Source organism: Anabrus simplex, chromosome 1 (genome assembly GCF_040414725.1).
Source record: "Anabrus simplex isolate iqAnaSimp1 chromosome 1, ASM4041472v1, whole genome shotgun sequence".
NCBI classification, from domain to species: Eukaryota; Metazoa; Arthropoda; class Insecta; order Orthoptera; family Tettigoniidae; genus Anabrus; species Anabrus simplex.
In genome coordinates, this window is record NC_090265.1 from 863,711,506 (window position 1) to 863,730,873 (window position 19,368).

Genomic DNA, 19,368 nt, shown 5'->3' on the forward strand with positions numbered 1-19,368 from the left:
AGTGTTTATGAGAGGTTATGGAAGAATAACAAGCCTGGACCAAAAAAAATAGCACTATAACAAATCAGCACAGAGTGCAATAATAAATTGCAAAAAGGCATATTTAAACAGAAGGCATGGCCAAATTACAAGATTCTTTGAAATTTTCAGGTGATCTTAATAATTGAAGCAAAAAGCAGCCACTAAGTATAAATTCTAAGTGATAATGCTGCCAAGTTTAATTTCAATTTTGAGTTATATCACATACTTTCAACATCTGGTACTGAAGTCATACCTCTGCATATAAAAACTAATCTCCACACTTCAGAACAAGGAAATCACTCAGATAAAAATAATATGTCAGGTTCATCTGACTCACACCTATGATATCTTTTTCTTCCTCGTAATACAAAACCTTGTTCTTTGGACATAGTTGGAGAAGGCAATGAAGTGATATATAACCTACTGAGTAGCAAGTTTAAGAATGGATTCAAAATCATACATGAAATCTGTACTGTTTCATGATATGAAGAAGGAAGGATAAAATGTTCTGGAAAATTCATCATAGTATTAAAACAGTATTATCCCGATGAAATCACTATTAGGTACCTCAGAGTTCTCCACCAGGAGTATATTTTTTATACTTGCTGTATGGTGTAGGGCAGTAACATGCCTTTTTTTGGCAATCAAGATACGACTTGCAGCCCAGTGTCATCGTACCTGTGAATAGCATTTTAGCTGCAGCCTTGCAAGCTGCAACAGAAAAAGAAAGACAACTATTAGCAGAGATTTATACATGCTTACATATTTTTAAAAATAAGAATACCTTTTAAGGTTGTTGGCTCATGTGTTAATATGCCACTCACATCTTAACAAATTTGTCTTTAACCATTCTATGAATCTTGGCTGTACTGAAGTTAATAATACAAAGCACATTTTATAAAAATCATTAAATTTGAGGTCCTTACACAGAAAGGATTGAAAATAGTGGGAATAAACTGACCAAAACTGAATCGTCCCAATTTCTGACAGGAACATACAAAACTACAAAAGAACTCTATGCTTTTGTTTTGTAACTACAGCATAAAAAGGGAAACAACTGAATACAGGCTAAATTCTGCTTTCCTCATGAGTACACCAGTATGGGTTGCCAGATTTCCAGATAGAATACCCACGTCCCTCTTTGACACTAGGTGGGACACAAAAAGTCCCACACTTAGAAAATTAACATCACTTTAACATTTTTGTCATCCTCTATATAACGAAACTATTTTATAATTATGAATATTTATTTTAGCGTGAATTTAATTTACACAGCAATGTGTGTTGGTACTTCTTCAAATTATCGCACTACACTGTGCATAGTTGGAACCTGGAACAATGCACATCAAGTTAGATTACCTAGTGTGAAACTTCAGAGAACTACAGTGTCAAATAGACTGCCTGACAAAAAAAATTGAAGCATCCAGAAGAAATGGTTGGATGTCAATGTAACTTCGTACACAACATCGGTGGGTATGAAAATGATTAGGATTTGCAATTCTCTGCGACAGGTAGAACGGCCACCAGAGTGCATTAGTGTTGTTACCAGGCCTGGGAGAGAATATAAGGGGCGTTCTTCCGATGTTTTGGAGAGGCACAGCGGTGTTACTCCTGGTAACTCTGACAGCACAACGGTACGTCACGGACATGCTGCGTCCTCATGTGTTACCTCTCATGCGACAGTATCGTGGTGGCATTTTTTAAAAGGACAATGCTTGTCCACACATGGCATGTGTCTCTATGAACTGTATGTGATGTTGAGGTACTCCCATGGCCAGCAAGATCCCTAGATCTGTCCTCGATAGAACATGTGGGACTAACTTGAACGTCAAATCTGTCTCAGTGCCACTATCCAGGATATCAAAGACCAGTTACAACAGTTGTGGGCCAGCTTGCCTCAGGAGAGGATACAATGGCTTTATGTCACCCTTCCCAATTGAAGTTTCATTTTGTTTCCTCCTCCCCTTCTGGGTGCTTCAATTTTTTTGTCAGGCAGTGTAAAAGAAGACACAGTAGGATCTATTTGTAGTTGAATGTTGGGACTGAAGGAATAGTGAAATTGACATTCCTTTGAATTCCGATGACGACAAACTACGTTTGGAAATTGATTCACCTGCAGAGTTAAAAAGAAAGAGGAAAACGTGGTTCAAATTTAAGAAATCATAGATGACTAATCACGCAAGTGTGATAAACTGATATACCTTGAAATTCTTTAAACCATGGGTAAATAATGCAAGTATCGAGCTTGAATTATTATTATTATTATTTTACAATTATGATTATTATTATTACTTGTGAGGTATGGCTATGAAGTGTTTACATCCACTCATTAGTATCAATATTATTTACGATCGCATTGTTTGTGAGGTTATGTCATGAAATATGTGCTGTGTGTGTGTATATACATATGAGTTTAGTTAATGTAGGAACCTGTAATTAATAGTATATAATTTATTATTACCTGTATATATGATGTATAACCCACACTACAGTATTGTGCAACACATTGTAATATCCAGAATAAAACTAGGTAAGACGAGAACTATGGAGAACCTTCCAACTGTAACTATGTATTAATCACTCTAGAATTTACTAAAAGATATGCTGTGATATATCCTTCTAGAAGCCTGGCCAGGCGACATACATAAGAAAGCGATCTTGATGGTGGAGGGAGTTACTGTTTAGCTGGAGTTGTTTTCGTGAGCATGTGTTGCTTTTAGGCTGACATGTTAATGTAAGCAGTCAGCAGTCAACTGTTTCAAGGTTGCAATCTCCATGTGCTTCGTGATAGGCAGTTGTTAAAGATGGTAGTTTGTTTGTGACGGCAGTTGATTAGGTTATATGTGATTAAGGTAGTGTATACAAATTGACAGCATTTTGTGTGCGCCTTTGTGGCTACAACATTGGCGACCGTGTGACAGGACGTAAGAATTTATGAGTAAATACGAGAGAAGTGCGAAATAGATCAAAATGCAAGTGATATTAGGAAAGATGTCCATGCAACAACTCAAAGACAAACTCACCAAGAGAAATCTCCCAACGAACGGCAAGAAGAAATCGCTGCAGATGCGGTTATGGGAAGATCTCGTCGAAAAAGCAGAAGACCATGAGAAGTTTTTCATTGAAGTTGACGAAGATTTGGAGACAGAAGAAGAGGTAAATATAACTTAACCTTAGTTAACGAACATGATACAGACACTCAATTCCACCTTAACAGACCAAATTTTGAAAGTAAATGACAAACTTTCAGACAAAATTCTAGACGAAATTTCCCAAGCTAATACAGTTTTACAGCTTGTAAATCTCATACTTTGTCCCATATTGGCTCAACACAACTAAGGTTAAGTTATAAGGAGATTCCCACCTTCCAATACTTGTCAATTTCATATAGCTAGTTTATTGTTTACATGACATAATCCAGCTTAATCTCTAGGTGTATACAAAATAGAACATGTTTCGTTCCGATTATGGAACATCTTCAGCTAAAAGATTTGACAAATATCATAATCATTACATGTGTTTTAATTGTCCTGCCATTTTTTGTCAAATCTTTTAGCTGAAGACGTTCCATAATCGGAACGAAACATTTTCTATTTTGTATACATCTAGAGATGAAGCTGGATTATGTCATGTAAACAATAAACTAGCTATATGAAATTGACAAGTATTGGAAGGTGGGAATTTCCTTATAACTTAACCTTAGTTAATACAGTTTTAACCGGACAAATAGCACAAGTGTATACACAGGTTTACAATGTGGAACAGGGCCTAGAATCAAAAATTTCAACCGTAGATGACAAAATTTCATCCCAAATTAGCGACGTCACCAATAGATTAACGCAGCAGAAGAATTGATTATTTTAACCATGTTGGTTAATCCTGTCCGTATTGAGTTATTTTCAATTTCTATACAACACTTTCCCGCCTTGTCAATACTTTACATATTTTATTATACTTAATTACCGTACATGTTTCGAGAGCTAACTACTCTCTTCTTCAGCGGTGCCAAAACATCAAAATTAAATCTGTGGACTTGATACATTTGTACAAATATAGTTATCAACAGAACAATAATATAAAAATCTTGAAACTGTTAAAATATTTCTTTGTTTCAATTTTTACCTACTTACTTATGACATTTATTATAAACTTTAAAATAGAAAATTTGAAATCATAAAATGAATAAAACCTATTAAATTAGTCACTATATGCTAAAATTTAAAATCTGCTCTGTTCTTGGAACTTATGTCCTTATTTACATCTAAAAAAGAAATAAAATGGTTCTTTGTTGCAATTAGCTTTACGTCGCACCGACACAGATATGTCTTATGGCGACGATGGGAGAGGAAAGGCCTAGGAAATGGAAGGAAGCGGCTGTGGCCTTAATTAAGGTACAGCCCCGGCATTTGCCTGATGTGAAAATGGGAAACTACGGAAAACCATCTTCAGGGCTGCCGACAGTGGGGCTCGAACCCACTATCTCCCGATTACTGGATACTAGCCACACTTAAGCGACTGCAGCTATCGAGCTCGGTAATGTTTCTTTGTGTCTATACTTACATTTATTTTGACATTTAGTAAATACACTTTAAAACAGAATAATTTTCAATTCATAAAATAAATAACACCTATCAAGACCACATGTTGAATTTAAAATATTCTCTGCTCTCCTCCTGAAACCTCTCCTTTCCTTAAGTCCTAAAAAAAAACCAACATTATATTTAAATTTCTAATCTGTAATTCAATTACCTTATTTATTCCAATAATTGTCGATTAAGTTACTGCTATATTTCTGATATACTTCACACACATCAGAAACTCCTCCTCTCAATCCCATCCAACCATGCTAGCCATTTTAACCATCAAATTCCTTTAAAATAAACAACCAACAAACCAAATTTGGAGACTTTTTTTTTTTTTTTTTTACAAAAAAGAGGACAACTCAGATGATTGGGGAATTTTATTTTACTTACTTATATTATCATTATAGACTGAACACCGAAAGGCATAACAGTCTATAATGTATGTATGTATGTATGTATGTATGTATGTATGTATGTATGTATGTATGTATGTATGTATGTATGTATGTATGTATGTATGTATGTATGTATGTATGTATGTATGTATGTATGTATGTATGTATGTATGTATGTATGTATGTATGTATGTATGTATGTATGTATGTATGTATGTATGTATGTATGTATGTATGTATGTATGTATGTATGTATGTATGTATGTATGTATGTATGTATGTATGTATGTATGTATGTATGTATGTATGTATGTATGTATGTATGTATGTATGTATGTATGTATGTATGTATGTATGTATGTATGTATGTATGTATGTATGTATGTATGTATGTATGTATGTATGTATGTATGTATGTATGTATGTATGTATGTATGTATGTATGTATGTATGTATGTATGTATGTATGTATGTATGTATGTATGTATGTATGTATGTATGTATGTATGTATGTATGTATGTATGTATGTATGTATGTATGTATGTATGTATGTATGTATGTATGTATGTATGTATGTATGTATGTATGTATGTATGTATGTATGTATGTATGTATGTATGTATGTATGTATGTATGTATGTATGTATGTATGTATGTATGTATGTATGTATGTATGTATGTATGTATGTATGTATGTATGTATGTATGTATGTATGTATGTATGTATGTATGTATGTATGTATGTATGTATGCATGCATGCATGTATGTACTTCAGTTTCAACTGTTTACCAAATTTATCCACAAATTAAAATAACATTACACAGTCTGAACCAAACAAACATGACCTTGCTTGCACAGCAAAGTAGTAAGGACATATATTTGTCCAAGGTACCATTAAATGAAGATGAAAGTTCCACTTTAGGCAGGAGCCCTAAACACAATTGGCCTAATTTTAACACTCTAAACATAGCCATCGCTACAACAGCAGAAGCAGAATTAGCCATTAGCAAATTGCCAGCAGATATTCAAGACAAAGTAAAATTTGAAGTAAAAAGATAATTAAACTCCATTCTTAACCCAAAAAACAATATTAACTCCCGTAATTCACCCCTTACTACTCATGACGACAATAGCTACAAGGATTCGATTCTCATACAAAAGCAAATACATACTCTCAAAAAGAAAATCAATGATGATAATCTTATAATTACGAAAGCAGATAAAGGTAACATTACAGTCTTAACAGAAAAAACAAATATGTAAGCAAAAAAAATCAATTTTTTAAAGATAGCTCATTCTCTACAGTAAAGAAGGACCCTACCCTGAGAATCCAACATCAACTTAAGCAGACCCTCAAGAATATTTCATATCTATTGACAGATCACGAAAAAACTACGTTAATTAATATAAGAGCTCAGGTTTATCCACTGGCAAAGCCCTCCCCAAGATACACAAAACCAGCGTCCCCATTCACCCGATCATTAACTATAGACTGAGTCCATTACAAAAAGCATCACAATTCATTCAAAGATTTTTAAAAAGGAACTATAATTTTTTGTTGGAGAAATCCGTCCAAAACACTAAAGAATTGATCGATAAATTAAAAAATGTAACATTCAATCCAATCATTCTCTCCACTCATTCAATATTGTAAACATGTATCCTAGCATACAAATCTCCAAGGTATACATCATCATTCAAAACAATTTAAGCAAATACAGCGGCCTAAGTATATTAGAAATACAGGATTTCATGTCTATGCTTAAATTAGTTATAAGCAACAATTATTTCACTTTCGATAATGTTATTTATCAACAAGAAGGATTGGCTATGGGATCGCCGGCCTCGGGTATCTTAGTCGAGATTTATTAAGGCAAAATTCAAGCTGACAGAATGTCTTTGTAGAAACATCATCATCATGAATGGCTAGGAGGGGAGCAAAAAAGCTTGAGAAACCAAGTTTGAGAGGAGACAACGTGCCTTATTAAGGCAAATACAGCTAGCCAACATTTAAAACGATCTTCGAGAATGGGACCGCTAAACTGAGAATGCTGCTATTCTAAAACTTTAGATTCATTAGGGTTTTTCCATCACTTATCACATACACGTTGTCTCCTCTCAAACTTGGTTTCTCAAGCTTTTTTGCTCCCCTCCTAGCCATTCGTGGTGATGGTGTTTCTACAAAGACAGACTGTCAGCCTGAATTTTCAAGAGAGATTTCATCTTATTTTTGAATTGTTATCAAACTAAAATTGTTAGACTAAGTGGTCCGCAACCCCACCATTAGCACTTACTGTTTTGTTTTGGTCTGTATCATTTATTTTATTTTCTTCTTAGTTTTAGCACACATTTTGGATTTAATTATGTTTTATATTAACCTTTTTTTCACTGAATTTCTCTCAGCGAGTTATTTATCGCTCCATTTAGTGATGTAAATATTGTATATTGTTATTGTTTTTATTTCTGTCCTGTCTCTTGTTTTTTCTTTTGTTCCTTCATTATGTTTTTAGCACATTTTAAATAATAATAAAAATGTTATTTGCTTTACGTCCCACTAACTACTTTTTCGGTCTTCGGAGACGCCGAGGTGCCGGAATTTAGTCCCGCGGGAGATCCTTTACGTGCCAGTAAATCTGATAAAACCAGACGAGCTCTATAGAGAAACCGATGTAATAGATGGTATTAGTGATCACGAAGCAGTTTTTCTCGTTGTTAAAAATAAATGCGAGAGAAAGGAAGGTATTAAAATTAGGATCATTAGGCAGTACCATATGGCTGATAAAACAGGCATGAGGGAGTTTTTAAAAAGTAACTATGATCGCTGGAAAATGGTAAATAAACATGTAAATAGACTCTGGGATGGGTTTAAAGCAATTGCTGAGGAACGTGAAATTAGGTCTGTACGTTTAAAGGTGGTAAGGAATGGTAAAGATCCACTATATTATAACAGAGAAGTAAAGAGACTAAGAAGGAGGTGCAGGTTGGAACGAAATAGAGTTAGAAATGGTTATAGAAGTAAGGTGAAATTGAAGGAACTTACTAGGAAATTGAATCTAGCAAAGAAGTCAGCTAAGGATAACATTATGGCAAGCATACTTCCTGGTCATACAAATTATAGTGAAAAATGGAAGGGTAGGTATCGGTACTTTAAGGCAGAAACAGGTTCAAAGAAGGACATTCCAGGAATCATTAATGAACAAGGGGAGTGTGTATGCGAGGATCTTCAAAAGGCAGAAGTATTCAGTCAGCAGTATGTAAAGATTGTTGGTTACAAGGATAATGTCCAGATAGGGGATGTGAGTAATACTAAAGAAGTATTAAAATTTACCTATGATAATAATGACATTTACAGTAAGATACAAAAGTTGAAAACTAGAAAAGCGGCTGGAATTGATAAGATTTCTGGGGATATACTAAAGGCAATGGGTTGGGATATAGTACCATAGCTGAAATACTTATTTGATTATTGTTTGGTTGAAGGAGCTATACCAAATGAATGGAGATTTGCTATAGTAGCCCCTGTGTATAAAGGAAAGGGTGATAGACATAAAGCTGAAAATTATGGGCCAGTCAGTTTGACATGCATTGCATGTAAGCTTTGGGAAAGCAGTCTTTCTGATTATATTAGACATGTTTGCGAAATTAATAACTGGTTTGACAGAAGGCAGTTTGGGTTTAGGAAAGGTTATTCCACTGAAGATTGATTGATTGATTTGATTAATTTAATTAATTAATTAATTTATATATATAATTCGCTGGGGCCATCAAGGACCACGTTAAGTCTTGTTGCATTTGACACTGAACTTGGCCTTCTTTAGAGCCCAAATTTCCCTCATTCTTTGTGAGTGGGCCTGCTTACACTCCTCTGTCCAAGGGGCACCGTGTCTTCTCTTCGGTTGCTCGTCTCGGTTTGCCCGTTCATCAATATTTTCTTGCGGAAGAGATCTCTATTGAGAGCGTCTTCAGCTGAGATATGTAGCATTTGCAGGTCTTCTTTGGTATTTCTAAACCAGGGAATTGTGGTTTTGGGGTTTGAATCAAAAAAGTGAAAGATTTCTTTAGTTAACTTTCTTCCGTCCATTCTTTTCAGATGACCATAAAATCGTGCCCGTCTTTTTCTGATTGTGTCGGTAATTTTCTCTATTTTGGTGTAGACTTCCTTGTTGGATCTCTTTTGATGGATTCCATTTCTGTACTTTGATCCCAAGATTCCTCTCACAATTTTGCGTTCTCTTTTCTCCAGTTCTTCAAGGAGTCCTTTGTTGGCATTTAGAGACAGGGTTTCGGCTGCATATAGAACTACTGGCTTCAGAACTGTTTCATAGTGACGTATCTTGGTGTTTTGGGAAAGGCATTTTTTGTTGTAGATTGTGCGGGATGTTTGGTAGGCTATTTCCAGTTTGTGTACTCGCTCCTGAAGTGCTTCTTTGTCCAGTCCATTTTTCATGATGATCTCACCCAGGTATTTGAATTTGTCTACTCGGGTGATGTCCCCGTATTTTGTATGGAGTTTTGGTGGAGCCTCTTTGATGTTAGTCATTACTTCTGTTTTCTCAAACGATATCTGCAAACCAGTTTGTTCGCAATTTCCTTTAAAATTTCAACTTGAGCTCTAGCGGTTTCTATGTCGTTTGAGAGAACAGCAATATCATCGGCAAATGCTAAGCAGTCTGTTGCTATCCCCTTGGATTTGGTTCCTATTCTCAATGGACTGTAGTTGGTTTCCTGTAATCTCACCCGCCAGGTTCTGATGATCTTTTCAAGAACACAGTTGAAGAGTATCGGGGATAGTCCATCACCTTGTCGGACTCCTGTTTTGATGTCAAAGGAATGCGAGAGACATCCGTGAAACTTCACCTTGGATTTTGTATTGGTCAGGGTGGCTCTAATTAATGCCAGCAGTTTCAAATCAACTCCAAATTCATTTAAGATGTTTAGCAGGACTTCCCGGTCAATGGAGTCGTATGCTTTCTTAAAGTCCACAAAGACAGACACATACTGCTTGGACCTTAGTGTACAATATCTGATGATCGTTTTGAGATTTTGAATCTGTTCAGCTGTTGAGCGAACTTTTCTGAACCCTCCTTGGTATTCACCTATTTGATTTTCGACTTGTGCTTCCAAATGCTCCAGGATGGCAAGTGATAGAATTTTGTAAGACATGGGTAGCAAAGATATTCCTCTGTAGTTGTTGATGTTCTTCATGCTGCCTTTTTTGTGTAATGGATGGATCAAAGCTATTTTCCAATCTTCGGGTAGGGTCTCCCTGTTCCAAATTTCTTCTATTTGCTTTTGCGAGATATGAAGTGATTCCTTTGGGGCATATTTCTATAGTTCTGCTACTACTGAGTCTTCCCCCGGTGCCTTGTTATTTTTGAGACGGGCAATGTGGCGCTTGATTTCATCTCTGTAGGGTGGTCTGGAATCTGGGTACCCGAGTAAGGGTTCCTTGGTCTCAATGGCGCTTTGCGATTTAGAGCAATTAAGTAAATTCTTGAAGTAATCTGCCAGAATGCTGCAATTTTCTTCATTTGATGTCGCCAGTGTGCCGTCCTTTCACTCAAAGCATAGAGATGCTGGTTTATAGCCAGTGAGTTTGCATTTGAAGGCTCTGTTAGTACTCTCTGCTTTCATTCTTCCTAAAGTTTTGTTCTATCTTTTCAATGAGGGATTTTTCGTGTTTACGTTTCTCAGTTCTGAACACCCTAGCTGCTTGGGCACGTTGGATTTTGTAGGTTTCCCAATCATTTTCTGATTTCATAGAGTAGTACTGTTTCCACGCATTGAGTCTTTCTTGGAGGACTGATTCGCAGGTATTATTCCACCAGGCATGCTTTTTGCTTCTCTTGATTTCTGCAACGTCTTTGGCGGCCTCAACAAGGAGACTTTTGGCGTTGTTAAAGTCACTGTCATTTGGTCTAGCCTTCTCCTGGAACTCCTCGACCCTTTGCCGAGGTTTATCATTGTCGAAGCGTGTGATCTGTTTAGTTGTCTTCCTTGTGTTTGCGGGAATTGGTTTGAATTTGATAAGAGGGATATAATGATCTGAGGCCACGTTGATGCCTTTCTTTACCTTGACATTCATAATCTCAGGGCTGTTTCTCCTGGAGATTGCAACATGATCAATTTGGAACTCTCCGAGAGCTTGGACGGGAGAACGCTAAGTCATTTGCTTTCTGGGTAGATGGCGAAAGTGGGTCGACATGACCTGCAGGTTGTGATTTTTGCAAATGGACACCAGTCTTTTGCTGTTGGGATTGGTTCTTTTGTGAGCAGGGTAATTTCCTATAACTTTCTTGTACTTCTGTTCACGACCTAGCTGGGCATTGAAGTCACCCAAAAGAAGCTTGATATGGTGTTTGGGGATTTTGTTTAATTTTTCATCCAGTAGGTCCCAGAAATTATCAACTTCGTCTGGATCAGACTTGTTCTTATCGTTTGTAGGAGCATGTGCGTTAACTAGGGCGTAGGTTTTGTTCGCGCATTTAATTGTGAGTATAGACAATCTGTCATTCACAGGTTTGAAATTTGCAACCAATTTAAGGATCTTGGTTCTAACAGCAAACGCGGTTCCAAGCATCACAGCTCCATTGAGGATTTCTCTTTGCGCTTTGCTCTTGAAAAATCGGTAGCCTTCGGATTCAAAGATCTCTTCATCTGGGTACCTTGTTTCCTGTAGGGCCATTATGGATATCTGATTTTCGTGAAGAGCTTTGGTGAGGGTTTTCAGCTTGCCAGTTTGTGTAAGTGAATTTATGTTGAAAGTTGCTAGAAATGTTTTAGATTTTGGCCTGAGTTTTTGACTCTTCGTGGTACACCAAGACGCTCCGACTCGTCTCTTGCATGATGTCGAGTCTCCCCCAGAATCCGAACGAGACTTGTGCGCCGTGGCGTTCACGACGAGGGATTTATCCGAAGATTTACCCCCTGGGGTATGTTTCTTGAAATGTTGTGCCATCATGCTTTTTGACTTGACTTTGCTTTGGACGGGTACCCATCCTTTTACAGCTAGGGTTGTTAGCCCTAGAGGTTGCCTCAAGATGTTTTCTGGCTTCTGGTCATTTACCAGTCTTCGCCGTAACCCTGGCAAGGGACCAGTTTTTTTTTCACGGTGGTATTTTATTTCCCTACAACCCTCTGACTCTGCTGGCGGCATAGCCAGCGAGCTTCCCCAATTCCAATGGGACGCGCCCGATGGAGGTAACCGGTAAATCCCCACACGGATTTATTTATATATTTATTTATTTATTTATTTATTTATTTATTTATTCAGGATCAGCAACAGCATAACGCCGAATTACAACGATCTGAGCTATGTACAATAGATATGAATCTAAAATGAAAGATATATAAATACTTACAAAGGACACGAATATACACAATAAAAACTGTACAATCATATATAATGCATATTTACATAAACAACGTTATTAACAAAGAAAAATACATTTACAGTAAATACAGGAGCAGAACGGGAAAGAACAAGAAGGAAAATTAAGTTATATGATAAATATCATGACAGAAGGAAGGAAACATTACGAAGAGATCTAGGTTGTTGTTGATAGATAATGTATTAAACATTGCTGGAATATGTACCGAAAGGGACCTTTGGGTGAGAGAAAGCCGGGAGTAAGGAGTATGGAATAGGGTCTTCATTCTGGTATTACGGGATGGGACGTGGAGGGGGAATAAGGAAGCTAAATCTGGAGACCTAAACAGACCATTAACTGCTTTGTATAGCAGCTTTAGGTCGGCTACTTTCCTCCGAGCAGAAAGAGTCTTGAGGTTCAGTTTCCCAAGCACTTGGATAGTGCTTAGATTGCGACATGCAGGGACCCTGGCTCTGACGATAGCACAGAAAAAAGATTGTACACGGTCAAGGTGGCAGAGGTTTGAAGAAGCAGAAATGGACCAGACTGGTGAGGCGTATTCAACAATAGGTAAGATACAGGAGACGTAGAATGCTCTGAGGGCATTTACATCTGTGATGTCAGAAAACCTGTACAGTAAACCAAGGAGTGACACAGCACGTGAGGTAACCCTGCTTATGTGCGAGACAAACAACAATTTACTGTCAAAATGCACTCCTAGGTCTTTTTGATTGTCAACAAGAGCAATCGGTTGGTTCAGTAGGTGATATTCTTGTAGAACGGGGGATTTACGAAGTGTGAACAAAATGGTGGAACACTTGGAGGGATGAGGTTTAAGACGCAAACTTGTAGGATTTCAGCAAGATATAGCAGATATCCTGGATTCAGGAGGCCAAATGGACTGTATTGCGATTGACCTATCTAAGGCACTTGATAGGGTAGATCATGGAAGACTACTGGCAAAAATGAGTGCTACTGGACTAGACAAAAGAGTGACTGAATGGGTGCCTATATTTCTACAAAATAGAACTCATAGAATTAGAGTAAGCGAAGCTTTATCTGACCCTGCAATAATTAAGAGGGGAATTCCTCAAGGCAGTATTACTGGACCTTTATGGTTTCTTATATATATCAATGAAAGTGAAATCAGAGATAAGGCTGTTTGTAGATGATGTTATTTTGTACAGAGTAATAAATAAGTTACAAGATTGTGAGCGGCTGCAGGGTGACCTCGATAGTGTTTGTGAGATGGACGGTAGGCAATGGTATGATGATAAACGGGGTTAAAAGTCAGGTTGTGAGTCACAAATAGGAAAAGTCCTCTTAGTTTTAATTACTGTGTTGATGGGGTGAAAGTTGCTTTTGGGGATCATTGTAAGTACCTAGGTGTTAATATAAGAAAAGACCTTCATTGGGGTAATCACATAAATATGATTGTTAATAAAGGGTACAGATCTCTGCACATGGTTATGAGGGTATTTAAGGGTTGTAGTAAGGATGTAAAGGAGAGGGCATACAAGTCTCTGGTAAGACCCCAACTAGAGTATGGTTCCAGTGTATGGGCCCCTCACCAGGGTTACTTAATTCAAGAACTGGAAAAAATCCAAAGAAAAGCAGCTCGATTTGTTCTGGGCGATTTCCGACAAAAGAGCAGCGTTACAAAAATGTTGCCAAGTTTGGGCTGGGAAGACTTGGGAGAAAGGAGACGAGCTGCTCGATTAAGTGGTGTGTGTATTCGGGACAAATATTTCAGATTCCCTATGGGAATCAAAATCTATATCATTAAGTGGTATGTTCCGAGCTGTCAGTGGAGAGATGGCGTGGGAGGACATCAGTAGACGAATAAGTTTGAGTGGTGTCTTTAAAAGTAGGAAAGATCACAATATGAAGATAAAGTTGGAATTCAAGAGGACAAATTGGGGCGAATATGCATTTATAGGAAGGGGAGTTGGCTACTGGAATAACTTACCAAGGGAAATGTTCAATAATTTTCCAATTTCTTTGCGATCATTTAAGAAAAGGCTAGGAAAACAACAGATAGGGAATCTGCCACCTGGGCGACTGCCCTAAATGCAGATCAGTAGTGACTGATTGATCTACCGACACAAGGCTGACGTATTTGAGCCCCTTCAAATACCACCGGACTGAGCCAGGATTGAACCTGCCACGTTGGGGTCAGAAGGCCAGTGCCTTAACCGTCTGAGCCAGGTTCGAACTCTACCAGGTTGCTTCTTGTTTGTTGCAGATGTTGTTCCTCTAATTGTCTTACGGGATGGAACTTTATCATTTCGATCGAAGTCAAAATGTTGTCAGTCAATATGAACGCTGCGTTCGTGTGACATTATCACCACTTGTGAAGAACGTTTCAATTACAAATGAACGATGTTCATGTGACCAACGCTCCATACTGACTGGAACTGCTTTGAACTGCACTACACACTGGTATGAACATCAACACTCTACAAAGCCGTGTCCAACAATGGCGTGCTATTTAAAATGGGTCATTGTTTCTGCCGCACTCTGTATAAGGATAATGTCCAGATAGTGGAGGCGACTAATACTGGTGAATTACTGAAATTCACCTGGGATTGATAAGATTTCTGCAGATATTTTAAAGGCTATAATTTGGGATATAGTGTCATTTTGCCATTTCTGAAAAACTTAATTGATTACTGTTTGCATGAAGGAGCAATCCAAATGAATGGAGAGTTACAATAGTAACCCCAGTATGCAAGGTAAAGGGTGACAAACATAAAGTGAATAATTACAGGCCAGTCAACTATACGTGTTGTTTTAAGCTCTGGGAAAACACTCTTTCGCATTATATTAGACATGTTCGCAAAATTACTGACTGGTTTGACAGAAGACAGTTCGGGTTTAAGAAAGGTTATTGCCAGTGAAGCTCAACTTCTATTAAAGTATGAAGGCTTTCACAGCCGGAGTCAATATAATCAAAATCTTCCGGGCTATTCTGCCATGGTCCACTCCTCTAATTCTTGCCAAACATTGAATACCCGGAAGATTTTGATTATATCAACTTCTATTGAACTATCCAAGATCATGGGAGGTTACTGACAAAAATGAGGGCTACTTAACTAGACTAAAGAGTCGTTGAACAGGTGGCTAAATTTCTAGAAAATGGAACTCTGAGAATTAGAGTAGGTAAAGTGTTTTTTCTGATCCTGTACTCATTAAGAGGAGGGGTCGTGCAGGGCAGTATTATTGGACCATTATCTTTTCTTATATATACCAGCATATAAATGATATGAGTAAACGACTGGAATCAGATAAGACTACTTGAAGATGTTATACTGTATAAGGTAGTGAATAAGTCACAGGATTGTAAGCGACTGCACGGGGACCTAGACAATATTGTGGGATGGACAGCAGACAATGGTATGATTGTAAAGGGAATGAAAAGTTAGGTTGTAAGTTTTGCCAAGATGAAAAGTCCTCTCAGTTTTAATTACTGTGTTGATGGGGTGATAGTACCTCATGGGGAACACTAAGTATCTAGGTGTGAATATAAGGAATGTTCTTCATTCGGGTAATCATACTAATGAGGAACACTGTAAGTATCTAGGTGTGAATATAAGGAATGTTCTTCATTCGGGTAATCATACTAATGAGGTTGTTAAGAAAGGTTACAGATCTCTTCACATGGCTATGAGAGTATTTAGGGGTTGTAGTAAGGATGTAAAGAAGAGGGCGCATAAGTCTCTGGCAAGACCCCAATTAGAGTATGGGACCCACACCAGGATTGCTTGATACAAGATCTGGAAAAGATCCAAAGAAAAGCAGCACGATTTGTTCTAGGTGATTTCCAACAAAGTAGCAGTATTACAAAAGTGTTGCAATGTTTGGGCTTGGAAGACTTGGGAGTAAGGCGATGAGATGCTCGACTATGTGGTATGTTTTATGCTGTCAGTGTTGAGATGGCGTGGAATGGCATTAGTATACAAATAAGCTTGAGCGGACCTTTTAAAAATAGAAAAGATCATAATATGAAGATAAAGTTGGAATTCAAGAGGATAAATTGGGGTAAATATTAATGAAGGCCCAGGAGGGGTAGAAGGTAAAGGCTTCCACTATCCGTAACCTCAGCACTTGGTGGGATAGAGTGGTCAGCTCTATGCCTGGCTGCCTCTGTCCCCAGGAATTAACCTGGTACTAATTTTTGGTGCAGGCTGAGTGAACCACAGGACCATGTGCACCTCTGGAAATGGAAATCTTGTTTTGTAAATTTTTCCACTTCCTGACGGGAAATCGAACACACATCCTTCCAAGTCAACCGACCACTCCTTTACTGACTCAGCCAGGTAGCTCCACGAGGAGTGAGGGATTGAAATAAATTATCACGGGCAATTTTCAATAAATTTCCCAAGTTCTTTGAAATCATTTAAGAACTTTTTTTCTTTGCAAGTGCTTTACGTCGCACCAACACAGATTATTTCTTATGGCGACGATGGGAGAGGAAAGGGCTAGGAATGGAAAGAAAGTGGTCGTGGCCTTAATTAAGGTACAGCCCCAACATTTGCCTGATGTGAAAATGGGAAACCACGGAAAACCATTTACAGGGCTGCCAACAGTGGCTCAGTCATTTAAGAAAGGACTACGTAAACAATTGATAAGGAATCTGGCACCTGGGTGACAGTCCTAAATACAGATCATTGATGAGTGATTTCATACGATTTCATTTGATACTTCACGGAAGTCATTCCAGGAGACATTAATGAAAAAAAGGAAGTGTATATTTGAGGACTTACAAGAGACAAAAATATTCAGTCAGCAGTATGTAAAGATTGTTGGTTACAAGGGTAATATTTAGGTAGACAAAGTGACTAATACTAACAAAGTACTGAAACCACGGAAATAGTCAGAAGATATCTCAGATGAAAATATTATGCGCACAATCCTCTGTATAGGCCAACTGAACGAAAAGGTTTGTTTATGCTTAGGCTGATGATAAAATACCTTGTTAATTAGTAGGAGGGAAGTGCTGAGTTTGTTCAGAGATATTTCTAGTATGAATGTTGCAAGATATAACAATCTATTATAAAACTGTATGAATTAATAGAAGATAAGGGAAGATGCAAAAGTCTCTTTATGCTCTTAAAATTAAGGAACTCAAGAACAGGTTCTGATATACACCCTCCACACTTCTTTAATATTTACTTGAGCTAGGCTCTACACCAATCTTTACTGTATGAACTTGCAGAATCAACTCTAGTTATTTTCTGACCTTCACAGTATAAAGTTTACGAGACCTGGAAAGTCTTTCCTTTCCTTGTCTTCCAAGCCTCTTCTTTTAATTTAGTTAATGAGTAAGTTGGCCGTACTGTTTGGGTCGTTTAGCTGTGAGCTTGTATTCAGGACGTATGAACACCACTGTTGGCAGGTCTGAGGATGGTTTTCCATTGTTTCTCCATTTTCACACCAGACAAACACTAAGGCTGTACGTTAATTATGACCATGGTTGCTTCCTTTCCAATCCTAGTCGAATCCTATCCCATCGTTACCATAAGACCTGTCTGTGTCAGTACAACATAAAACAAATAGTACAAAAGATATATAACTTAGTTGATAATCTTCTTCCCTGAGGGATGAAAACTTGTCCCTTTAATCCTTCTGCTAAGAGGAGTTGATGAACTCATTGCAGTGTCATTTAAACAACAATACCAACCATCACTACGAATTCTTTCCTCATAACTAAACCAATACCAACAGCAATTTTACTTTGCACAATAGAATCCAACCTTGCTATCAGATGATTTGCCTTCTCCATTTTAAAGTGAGATGAATTATGTAAAGGCCATTACTATAAATATAATACTAAAATGTAACAGGCTTAGGCTACTTACTTTTTACAACTGTCTCACCAACAGATTTTTCATAAGACTCACAAATTTTGTAAAGACAACGTTTGAAGTCAAGATCACATTTTTCTTTATCAGAATTACATGTATCATAGCACAAATCGTGCTCATCACAACATTTGGTCATCTCCCCAGCAGGTAAATACTGTCCTTCAATCTGTTATAACAAACAACATTGTTTATAAAACCTTCCTTTCTTTTACAACCAATACCTCATATTATTACAACAACGAAAATCTATCCTGTATGTTTTCAAAATACACTAACCTTTAAACCTAAAGAGCCACAACCATCACTAGTAGGTCTGTGATATTTGTCTTTAACTGGTGTTATGCCTGAAAAAAAAAAATCGCAATTAAGCAATAAGGATTTGTTATATTTCATTACAAACTGCCCTAAATTATGTTCTTTCATTACTTATTAACAAAATAAGAATGTCAATGGAAACTGATAGTGGCATACCATTCGGGCACGAATATTTACATTTCTCTTCAACAGCTGCATCAAAAACTTCATGTACGTCTTTAAATTTCCTTGCGATTGTAATGACATTCTCAAGTATATCACCGAACACATGTTCTGCCGCAAGAACTGCATCCCTTAAATTGTTAATAATCCCTGCACCATAACCACTCCATGCATAACCTAGAAAGGTTAACGCATAAATAAAAATCTTCATCTTCGATGGTAACTCCATATTTTCGTAAACAAATATAAATAAAATATCTCTATAACAATTTTCCACCCTATTCGCTCCAATGTCTTGCTGTATTTTTGGCACTTCTTCACAGCTGATTCACTAAAAATAGTAAAAATACAAGGATCACGAGGTAGCTTGCCATTGGTCTTTCACTTAACGTGGTCGAGTCGGTGATTGGTTGCGATCTTACTTGCATAGTGTTGTTCATCCTGGGATCGACCAGCCTATTGGTCACCAGCAATCACAAGGGTATAAAAAAAAAAAAAAAAAAAAAATAGTAATGAAGTAGCGCCCCTTACCACAAAACATGTAATACAGGGTTGCCACCGTTAGTACTTTAGTACTAGATCTAGTACTTCGTAAACATTTTAAGTACGTTAGTCCTTTTTATGGAAATCTAGTACTTTTTACGGAGGTAGAG

The 19,368-nt window shown here is 37.4% G+C and overlaps 1 protein-coding gene across 1 annotated transcript; it reads right to left on the reverse strand.

The window, feature by feature from the left end:
• Nucleotides 1–381: 381 nt before the first annotated feature.
• On the reverse strand, nt 382–19,082 carry GXIVsPLA2 (phospholipase A2 group XII). Its single transcript, XM_067147904.2, has 4 exons — nt 18,710–19,082; nt 18,515–18,582; nt 18,233–18,404; nt 382–732 (listed from the first exon to the last, which is right to left on the reverse strand). The coding sequence occupies exons 1-4, from the start codon at nt 18,942–18,944 to the stop codon at nt 590–592; spliced, it is 618 nt and encodes a 205-aa protein (XP_067004005.1). The 5' UTR covers nt 18,945–19,082; the 3' UTR covers nt 382–589.
• Between the last annotated feature and the right edge of the window lie 286 nt (nt 19,083–19,368).

Bases quoted from the DNA above. Each gene is read 5' to 3' on its own strand.
- GXIVsPLA2 (XM_067147904.2), bottom strand. From the start codon at position 18,944: ATGGAGTTACCATCGAAGATGAAGATTTTTATTTATGCGTTAACCTTT. The intron at 18,583-18,709 runs GTATGCCACTAT...TTTTTTTTTCAG, and splicing joins TAAATATTCGTGCCCGAATG to GCATAACACCAGTTAAAGAC. The intron at 733-18,232 runs GTAAGTAGCCTA...TTTCTGTTGCAG, and splicing joins TGGTGAGACAGTTGTAAAAA to CTTGCAAGGCTGCAGCTAAA.